General features: G+C 41.7%; 1 protein-coding gene across 1 annotated transcript; it reads right to left on the bottom strand.

The window, feature by feature from the left end:
* Positions 1-1,519: 1,519 nt before the first annotated feature.
* Positions 1,520-7,605, bottom strand: LOC127609105 (uncharacterized protein DDB_G0290685-like). The gene is made up of 3 exons (XM_052078855.1): positions 7,440-7,605; positions 3,380-3,840; positions 1,520-2,619 (listed from the first exon to the last, which is right to left on the bottom strand). The coding sequence occupies exons 1-3, from the start codon at positions 7,514-7,516 to the stop codon at positions 2,576-2,578; spliced, it is 582 nt and encodes a 193-aa protein (XP_051934815.1). The 5' UTR covers positions 7,517-7,605; the 3' UTR covers positions 1,520-2,575.
* Positions 7,606-11,580: the final 3,975 nt, after the last annotated feature.

Raw genomic sequence — 11,580 nt, 5'->3', positions numbered from 1 at the left:
TGGAAAGGAACAGGACACACACGCAAACACGAATACGTGTTATGACCTCTGCTGAAGCCCTGAGGCTGGCTCACTGAACCTCTGGGGTTCCATCAAACCCAAGTTAAGAACCTTCTTGGGAACCCAGAATCTCAGGGAAGAGTCTTCCTTCTATTTATCTGAGTCTTCCTTCTAGTTAGTCTCTATGACAACCAAAAGTATTTGTTCTGCCCTGCTCACTTGCCTTTGTAGTTTTACGCTGGTGTAAAGAAAGCCTCGACTTGCCTGTCATCATGCGGCTTTCGGTTAAACCTGTCGGTGGCATAAAAAAAAACCAAAAAAAAACAACAAAAAACACTCATGGTTCAATCAACAGATTTTTTTCTTTACCCCCCCCCCCCCCACACACACACACACACTTACAAACCGTGCATGCCTTTAAAAGTAATATTTGTGATCATCACCAGCTATAATTGCTTTTCTAATACCAGAAACATGACAGTCAAGGAGTTTTTTTTCAAATCCAAATGGCATGACTTGAAATGTCACCTTTCCCGTTTCACCATCAGTGTCGTCTTGCGTCATCTAGGACCCTGCTGATGTGGTGTTGTCACAAACACAAAAATGCCCTCACATTTCCCCAACAGATAAGGGAAAAACAAATAAATAAACGGACTAAAGATTCCTCCTTGCCACATTCCTGAAGAATCAGAGGTAAGGTAGAAGACCAGTTCTGGCTCAAGAGCATCCCTTCCCCAATCTCACGTACGAGTTCAAAACTATACTTGACGGCTTCCAATGAGAGTGAGAAGGGAACACGGTTAATCCTCTGAAAAATTTGATCCGTGAGCAGGTGTCGAGTCAAACAAAACCAAAAGACATTGTGTTGACTTACGGCATTAAAAGACTAGATTTTAATGAGTGAAAAGGTAATTAACATTCCCCGTTTGAAAGGGAAAATGGCATCTTGCATCAAACAAAATATCATGTGACTTAATAGTCACCGTGGAGTTTGTTCTGAAAGTTTTTTGGGGGGGTCCCATTCCTTTGTCGCTGGATAGTTTTTGAAACACAATTAACATCTAAAACATGTCGTGTGACATCTGCATAGACTGATTTAATCACACACAAGTTCAGATCAAATCGGAATTTATGGGTCATTTCCATGAAGGCATTGTGGCAGACTACTAATATGTCATGATTATCTTTCAGCCAAATGAGTCACTGATTATTTCTCTTTCTTAAAAAAAATTTTTTAAAGTGGCTGACAGGGTGTACCTCGCCTCTCGTTGGCTGGGCACGTCCACTCCAGCTCAACCCAATGCAAATCTAACGAGGACAAGCGCGACGGAAGATTGAATGAAAAATGTCAATCTTCCAAACCGTTGGTTTCTTTACTAAGGCAGTCACATTTTCCAAGGTGTCAAATTGTAACTTCATGAATGACCCTCGACATGGACAGTCATTTCTATTTACAGTTGAAAAATCTGCAATTCTGCCAATTCTTTTGTTTTCTCAAGAAAAATCTTTTTTGGGACAGTTCACACGAACCTGGGAAGCCCGCAGGTGACTAAGAGGCAAAGTGCAGAGGTGACTTCCTGAAGCAATTAACGGGGAGGGAGCTCCCACAATGATTGCATTTGGATTGAAGGGAAATGCCAAAACAGAGTGACAAGATGCAAGGACTGTCGCTTAAAAACCCTCTCAATTGCCTTTTAGTTATCCGCTTCGGAATATATAAAACATGTTTGAAGATCAGTACTGAACGTGTGGGCCAAAACTGAGAACAATTTGTGTCTTGTTGCGATGTAGCATCAAACTCTTTCACCTTGTCAGCACCCACTAGCATATTTGTAGTCGTCATATTTGCCATGATTTAAGTACTTGAGTCAGTGTTTTATGTTGGACTTTATATTTTATATCTCACTGCACAATTGTGACAGCACTCTGTATTTTATGAGTCAAATCACACATCTCAGAATCCACAAAAGGTCAAAGTTAGCCGGCGCTAATGCAGCTGCTAGCTTGCGCGACTTCTAAGCAGTGACCTGATGGCGGCGCGGGTTCGTAGCCCAGGTACGGCTGGGCAAAGCAAGACCGCGACCATGGCGTGTAACTATTTAAACACATTACAAGTACCGAATATTACGTCAGAATCCTTTAAGGCTCAGAGGCAAAATCAGCGTCAAGCTCTAAATACAGACAAAGCGAGAAGAACCAACAGAAGCATTTCAGTCGACATTAAAACATGAATGCAGTTGTTAAATTTCTACTAAAGTGAATGACCATGAAATGTGCTTTCGTCTGGAAGTTTCATCATTCTTATGCCCACGAGTATTATTGATGAGAATTGTGAATTTAAAAGCAAGACAAGTCACGCAGTCTCTCTTGTGCAAGTTTGTAATGATAAATTATCGAAAATGTACGTATATCATTTTATACAAGGCTGAATGTGGATTATTTCAATTGGATCACTTCCATCATAATCAAATAAAAACATCTTGAAAATAAAAGCTGCCTTCTAAAAGGAGAGAGTGAGCCAAAATGGAGCAACTAAAAATAAAAACCATTGAGATGTTAGGTGCACTTGAGACTTTCACAGTGCAACCACAGCCAGCAGAGCCACCGTGATAAGCAGAGCTGCAAGAGGACCAGAGAGGAAGGGAAAATAACAATTTGTCCGAAAAAAAAGAAAAAAAAAGCCAATGACACTCTGGATTACCGTATTTTCCACACTATTCAAAGTATAAGGCACACCTTCAATGAATGGCCCATTTTAAAATTGTTTTCATACATAGGGCGCACCGCAGTATAAGGCGCACAGAATTAGAAGCTACAACCGTGGCTGAGGTTGAGCCACTGGATCGGAGGTGTCTAACTCATTTTGTCACAGGCCCCATTAAAGTTACCATTTCCCTTCGAGGGCCGTAATGGCTGCGGAACCATATAAAGAAGTCAAGAAGACTGGTTTATTCAAGTTACTGTAGTGAGTGTTTTGATAACAAGAAAAGGTAAAATAGCTGAAATTGAAATTTTGGTCCAAATATTAGCAAGCATCATAGAAGTTGACATTTGATTTGCTTCCGCGGGCCACATAAAATGATATGGGGGGCCAGATCTGACTCCGGGCCTTGAGTTTGACACCAGTGCACGAGGTGGACCGACGCTAAAGGGAATACAATACAATGCAGCTTTATTTCTATCGAGCTTTCACAACCACTGAAGCTGGAACAAATCGCTTTCCAGAACCTTTAAAATACTGCATCCACGAAATCAGAATATTGATCCACATATAAGGCGCACCGGATTATAAAGCGCACTGTCGGCTTTTAGAAAATTGAAGGCTTTTAGCTGTGCCTTATAGTGCGGAAAATACGGTAGTTGGGTTTCTTGAGCTCACCTTTTGTAAGGGAGTGATTCTGCTGGTGGCTGGCGCGACTTGTGGTGGAAACCGGCGGGACGGTCAGGGGAGCTGAGTCTTCCTGGTCGCCTGAGCCATCCTGGTCGCCTGAGCCAGCCTCGCCGCCTGAGCCATCATCGTCATCCTGGTTGCCTGAGCCATCCTGGTCGCCTGAGCCATCATTGTCATCCTGGTTGCCTGAGCCATCCTGGTCGCCTGAGCCATCATCGTCATCCTGGTTGCCTGAGCCATCCTGGTCGCCTGAGCCATCATTGTCATCCTGGTTGCCTGAGCCATCCTGGTCGCCTGAGCCATCATCGTCATCCTGGTCGCCTGAGCCATCCTGGTCGCCTGAGCCATCATCGGCCGGGTCGTCTTGGCCATAGGCAGCCATAAACACGCCGGCCAATATCAAAATGAAGACCAGCTTTGGGGACATTGGTTCCAAAACGCTATCAGAACTGATGGAAGAAAATTATGAGACAAATTTGTCTTTGAATTTTGACAACACAAGACTGAAAAAAATGTATATATATATATATATATATATACAGTACATAAATTATTTTACAGTTTGTTAAATCTTGATCACAATGATCGCCTTTGGCAATCCAAATGTTAAGTCATTTGCAAAATCACCATTGGTCAAAATGCTTTATGTACCACAATTGGTCGTGTGATTGACACGAAAGGCTACATTGCAAGTACACGCGAACATTTCGGAGTCTTTGTTGGATTGGATAAACTTGATTGTCAAATGTACTTAACTCTATGTGTAACATACAGCACAGATGAAATTTCCTCCCTCTCAACATACCGATGAGAAATAAAATGAAACTTAATCGGTACAGATTTGGACTGTGCTAATAGTAGACTGTGAGGAAGCCGGGAGACAACCAGCCTGCGACCACCGTGAGGGAGCCAACGACGACCGCAAGGGAGCCAGAGACGACCGAGAGGAAACCAGCGACGACTGCAGGGGAGCCAGTGACCGCGAGTGAGCCGGGAGACAGCGAGCCTGAGGCAGCCAGGAGACAACCACCCAGCGCGCGTGAGTGAGCCATGAGGCAGCCAGCCGGTGAGCGTGAGGGAGTCGGCGACGACCGCAAGGGAGCCAGCGACCACGAGGGACCCAGTGATGACGGCGAGAGAGCGAGCGACGACAGCGAGGGAACCAACGACGGCCATGAGGGAGCCATCGACGACCGCGTGGGAGCGGGAAATTCACATCCCAAAAACATGAACTTCCAACCCTTTGAAGATATTGACTATAAGCCATTCGATCCCGAGAACAATTTGGACCGAGACAATAACTTCTTCAACAACAAACAAAGGGTAACAAACTCAGACTAGTACCTGGATGAACAATTCAACACTAATATAAAATTGGAAAATGCACTTTCAGTAATACACTTAAACAGTAGAAGTCTCTATAGGAACTTCACAAAAATTAAAGACTACCTGACTAAATTCAATAAATTTAAAATAATTGCCATATCAGAAACTTGGCTTGATGAAGATAAAACAACTGAAATGGAAATAGAAGGTTATGAAATGTTTGCAACTAATAGAGATAACAAAAATGGAGGGGGGGGGTTGCAATATATGTAGACAAAGCACTTAAATGCAGTAAAATCGAGAGATTGACAAACAATAGAAAACCTAATGGAATGTCTAACCATTGAAATACACAATAAAAAGGCATCGAATATCATCATAAGCTGCATCTATAGGACACCAGGAACATGTATTGACACATTCAATAAAAAACTAACAGATATGCTCAGTTACTACAACGATAAGAAAACACGAATAATATGTGGTGACTTTAACATTGACCTATTAAACCCAAATAGACACAAAAAAACAACTGACTTCATAAATACTATGTACAGCAACAGCTTTTTCCCAGTAATCCTGAAACCTAGCAGAAAAACAGTTGACACGGCCACATTAATAGATAACATATTTATATATAAGATTGATCATAAAATGGAAAGTGGACTTCTCATTAATGACATAAGTGACCACGTACCTGTTTTTGCAGTTTTTCATAATTATTTTCGATAGAAAAGCTAAATCAACAACTCGTATAACAGAAATAAGAATAAGATAAGAATAAGAAATAAGAACCCAACGTTCCATCGATGCCTTTAAGCAAGACCTAGAAAAACAAAACTGGACCGAGGTCTACTCAAACGAAGACCCAAATGCAGCGTTTGAAGTATTTCAGTCTACCATAATCTCCTTATATGATAAACATTTTCCATTAACTAAAGTCTCCATAAAGTATAAAGACCCAAGTAAGCCATGGATAACGAAAGGCATAGAAAACGCATGTAAAAAGAAAAACAATTTATATAAATTGTTTTTAAAATTCAGAACTGAAGAAGCAGGAAAAAAATATAAGACCTATAAAAATACACTAGTAAATATTATAAGAACCAGTAAAAGAGATCATTATCATGCACTATTAGAGCAGAATAAAGGTAACACACAAGAAATATGGAAAATACTTAACCAAGTAATCAGAAATAGTCCTAAAAAATGGATTATCCAGAGTATTTTATCAAAGGCAAAAATACTATTTTGGAAAAAACTGCAGAAATAGCAACTGAATTTAATGAGTATTTTGTCAACATCGGCAGTAACCTAGCAAAACAAATTCCTGATCCAACAAACCTGCTTGAAATAGATACGTAGAAAAAAACTCCTCCACGATGTTCCTTACTGCTGTAAAACAAGAAGTATCAAATATTATAAAAACTTTTAAAAATAAAAAGTCAACTGATTGCTTTAATATTGATATGACAATAATCAAGCAGATTATAGAATATGTAGTGCGACCGTTCACGCACATATGCAACCTGTCATTCAAAGCTGGTATCTTTCCATCAAAAATGAAAATTGCTAGTTATTCCAATCTATAAACGTGGAGAAAGACATCTGTTTACAAATTATAGACCAATATCACTACTACCACAATTTTCAAAAATATTAGAAAAACTATTTTCTCGCAGACTTGATAGCTTTATACAAAAGCATGCGCTGTTAAGTGAGAATCAATATGGCTTCAGGGAAAAACGGACCACCTCAATGGCAGTTATGGAGTTTGTGGAAGCAATAGCCACTAATATAGACAACAAAGAATTTACTGTTGGGGTTTTCCTAGATCTAAAAAAAGCTTTTGACACAATAGATCACAGTATATTATTGAAAAAACTACAAAGATATGGCATTAGAGGTGTAGCTTATAAATGGATAAAAAGTTATTTAGAAAACAGATATCAGTACGTGCAACTCAACAATAAAAAAACGAATCAACTGAAAATCACTCACGGAGTTCCTCAGGGGTCAGTAATTGGTCCAAAACTATTCATCTTATATATAAATGATATCTGCAAGGTCTCAAAACTATTTAAATGTGTCCTATTTGCTGATGATACAACTTTCTACTGCTCTGGAATAAATCTGAAACAGCTCCTGACAACCGTAGAAAACGAATTAAACAAATTAAAAAACTGGTTCGACAGAAATAAATTGTCACTTAACCTGAAAAAATCGAAGTTAATTGTTTTTGGCACAAGACCAATCAAACACCAAGCTAAAATTGTGGTAAACTCAATTGAAATAGAAAGAGCCTATGAAACCAAGTTTCTCGGATTAGTAATAGACTCAGAACGATGTTGGAAACCACATATCGATAACGTAAAAAGAAAAATAGCCAAGACCGTAGGGATCCTCTACAAAACCAAGGAAGTGCTAAATAAGAGATCTTTGTACACATTATACACTTCATTATTCTTACCATATACTGTATGACCTACTGTGTGGAAATATGGGGAAATGCCTGCAAAACAAACACACTCCCTATTCTCAAACTACAAAAAAAAAGCTATTCGAATTATTAATAGATCAAAATATACGGAACCCACAAATCCACTATTTATCAAATTAAATACGATGAAATTTTATGACCTGGTTGACTTTAAAATCGCCCAATTAATGTATATGTTTTATGTTCAATAAACAAACAAACAAACTGTATGGCGTGACCTACCTCCTACGATTTGAAGCAAAAATACATGCAAGTTCCGTTGAGAATGCCTGGCGAAAATTATCGTTGTCCGTTGGCATTCTTATTTATATCGATGCTACATGGGGCGGAGTTATGGATAGACAGTGTCCCCTCACTTACTGCGCTTAATCAGGACCGGGATCCGGCCCGATACGTGAAAAACTGCGAAGGAGGGTTTGCCCTCCTCCCCCCCGTAGGAAGTTTTGTGTGTGTATACGTGGGTTCCAGCATGTTTAAAATATGCAAATAACAGTGTGATTTCAATTGAAAGCTTCGACTTGCCCGTCATCATGCGGCTTTCGGTTAAACCTGTCGGTGGCATAAAAAATTTTTTTTTAAAAAACAACAAAAACACTCATGATTCAATCAACAGATTTTTTTTCTTCACCCCCCTCCACCCCCCCACACACACACTTACAAACCGTGCATGCCTTTAAAAGTAATATTTGTGATCATCAACAGCTATAATTGCTTTTCTAAAAACAGAAACATGACAGTCGAGGAGTTTTTTTTCAAATCCAAATGGCATGACTTGAAATGTCACCTTGCCCGTTTCACCATCAGTGTCGTCCTGCGTCATCTAGGACCCTGCTGATGTGGTGTTGTCACAAACACAAACATGCCCTCTCATTTCTCCAACAGATAAGGGATAAATAAATAAATAAACGGACTAAAAATTCCTCCTTGCCGCATTCCTGAAGAATCACAGGTAAGGTAGAAGACCAGTTCTGGCTCAAGAGCATCCCTTCTCCAATCTCACATACGAGTTCAAAACTATACTTGACGGCTTCCAATGAGAGTGAAAAGGGAACACGGTTAATCCTCACATTTGATCCGTGAGCAGGTGTCGAGTCAAACAAAACCAAAAGACATTGTGTTGACTTAAGGCATTAAGAGACTAGATTTTAATGAGTGAAAAGGTAATTAACATTCCCCGTTTGAAAGGGAAAATGGCATCTTGCATCAAACAAAATATCATGTGACTTAATAGTCACGGTGGAGTTTGTTCTGAAAGTTTTTTGGGGGGGTCCCATTCCTTTGTCGCTGGATAGTTTTTGAAACACAATTAACATCTAAAACATGTCGTGTGACATCTGCATAGACTGGTTTAATCACACACAAGTTCAGATCAAATCAGAATTTATGGGTCATTTCCATGAAGGCATTATGGCAGACTACTAATATGTCATGATTATCTTTCAGCCAAATGAGTCAATTATTATTTCTCTTTCTTAAAAAAAATAAAATAAAAAGTGGCTGAAAGGGTGTACCCCGCCTGTCGTTGGCTGGGCACGTCCACTCCAGCTCAACCCAATGCAAATCTAACGAGGACAAGCGAGACGGAAGATTGAATGAAAAATGTCAATCTTCCAAACCGTTTGTTTCTTTACTAAGGCAGTCACGTTTTCCAAGGTGTCAAATTGTAACTTCATGAATGACCCTCGACATGGACAGTCATTTCTATTTCCAGTTGAAAAATCTGCAATTCTGCCAATTCTTTTGTTTTCTCAAGAAAAATCTTTTTTGGGACAGTTCACACGAACCTGGGAAGCCCGCAGGTGACTAAGAGGCAAAGTGCAGAGGTGACTTCCTGAAGCAATTAACAGGGAGGGAGCTCTCACAATGATTGCATTTGGATTGAAGGGAAATGCCAAAACAGAGTGACAAGATGCAAGGACTGTCGCTTAAAAACCCTCTCAATTGCCTTTTAGTTATCCGCTTCGGAATATATGAAACATGTTTGAAGATCAGTACTGAACGTGTGGGCAAAACTGAGAACGACTATAGAATGTCATCCCCCCAAACAGTGAACAATAAGGGTCTTGCTAATGAACTAAACATGTTTTTCTGCCGATTTGAAAAGAACACCCCCATTTCCCACACACACCCACATCTACCAGAAACCACTCTACCTACCCCCCACCCTCTTTTTCTCCACTACAGATCCACGAACAGGACGCGAGACGGCTCTTCAAGCAGCAAAAGATCAAGAAAGCTCCGGGGCCCGACAAAGTGTCCCCCTCCTGCCTGAAAGTCTGCGCTGACCAGCTGGCTCTGGTCTTCACACAGATCTTCAACAGATCCCTGGAGCTGTGTGAGGTCCCATCCTGCTTCAAACAGTCTACCATCATCCCAGTTCCCAAGAAATCGGCAACATCGGAACTGAACGACTATAGGCCTGTCGCCCTGACGTCTGTGGTCATGAAGTCCTTTGAACGCCTTGTGCTGAACCACCTAAAGAACGTCACTGGATCCCTGCTGGACCCTCTCCAGTTTGCCTACCGGGCAAACAGGTCTGTGGAAGACGCAGTCAACATAGGTCTGCACTACATCCTCAAGCACCTCGACAGCACAGGGACCTACGCAAGGATTCTGTTTGTGGATTTCAGCTCTGCGTTCAACACCATCATCCCGGAACTCCTCACCCCCAAACTACTCCACCTCGGTGTGTCCCCTGCGATCTGCCAGTGGATCCTCAGCTTCCTGACGGGACGGACACAACAGGTGAGACTGGGAGCAACAACATCATCAATACGCACCACCAGCACTGGAGCCCCACAGGGATGTGTCCTCTCGCCACTGCTCTTCTCTCTCTACACAAACGATTGCACCTCAACAGATCCAGCTGTCAAACTCATAAAGTTCGCAGACGACACCACGGTCATCGGTCTCATTAAAGACGGCGACGAGTCTGCGTACCGCCAACAAGTGGAGCAGCTGGAGCTCTGGTGCGGCCGACACAACCTCGGGCTGAACACGCTCAAGACTGTAGAGATGATCGTGGACTTCAGGAAACATTCTTCTCCTCAGTTGCCCCTCACACTATCCAACTGCCCTGTGTCAACCGTCGAGACCTTCAAGTTCCTGGGAATCACAGTCTCCCAGGACATGAAGTGGGAAGTCAACACCATCTCCATCCTGAAAAGGGCCCGGCAGCGGATGTACTTCCTGAGGCTGCTGAGGAAGCATGGCTTGCCACAGGAGGTGCTACGACAGTTCTACACGGCAGTCATCGAATCAATCCTGTGTTCTTCCATCACGGTTTGGTTTGGGGCCGCCACAAAAAAGGACAAAATCCGACTTCAACGGACAGTTAGGACGGCAGAAAAAATCGTTGGCACCGCCCTACCCACTCTTGAGGACTTGCACACTGCAAGAATCAAGACAAGGGCACGGAAAATCCTCCTGGATCCCCCGCACCCTGCCCACCACCTTTTTCAGCCACTCCCCTCAGGCAGACGCTACAGATCCCTGCGCACCAAATCCAGTAGACACTTAAACAGCTTCTTCCCTCTAGCCATTAACTCCTTAAACAGTCACTGACATAGTCACTCTTCTTGCACCACAAAATGGTACTACAAAACTACTGGTATACTCTAAAATGGTTCAATGATTTTCTTGTTTACGATGATACTAGTGCAGCGTGTTATACCGGAGACAAATTCCTTGTGTGTTCTACATACTTGGCCAATAATGATGATTCTGATTCTGATTTGTGTCTTGTTGCGATGTAGCATCAAACTCTTTCACCTTGGCAGCACCCAGTACCATATTGGTAGTAGTCATATTTGCCATGATTTGAGTACTTGAGTCAGTGTTTTATGTTGGACTTTATATTTTATATCTCACTGCACAATTGTGACAGCACTCTGTATTTTATGAGTCAAATCACACATCTCAGAATCCACAAAAGGTCAAAGTTAGCCGGCGCTAATGCAGCTGCTAGCTTGCGCGACTTCTAAGCAGTGACCTGATGGCGGCGCGGGTTCGTAGCCCAGTTATGGCTGGGCAAAGCAAGACCGCGACCATGGCGTGTAACTATTTAAACACATTACAAGTACCGAATATTACGTCAGAATCCTTTAAGGCTCAGAGGCAAAGTCAGCGTCAAGCTCTAAACACACACAAAGCGAGAAGAACCATCAGAAGCATTTCAGTCAACATTAAAACATGAATGCAGTTGTTAAATTTCTACTAAAGTGAATGACCATGAAATGTGCTTTCGTGTGGAAGTTTCATCATTCTTATGCCCACGAGTATTATTGATGAGAATTGTGAATTCAAAAGCAAGACAAGTCACGCAGTCTCTCTTGTGCAAGTTTGTAATGATAAATTATCGAAA

This window comes from Hippocampus zosterae, chromosome 1 (genome assembly GCF_025434085.1).
Source record: "Hippocampus zosterae strain Florida chromosome 1, ASM2543408v3, whole genome shotgun sequence".
Classification (NCBI taxonomy): Eukaryota; Metazoa; Chordata; class Actinopteri; order Syngnathiformes; family Syngnathidae; genus Hippocampus; species Hippocampus zosterae.
Note: the sequence above shows the minus strand (reverse complement) of the source record. Positions and strands in the feature narration are given on the sequence as shown.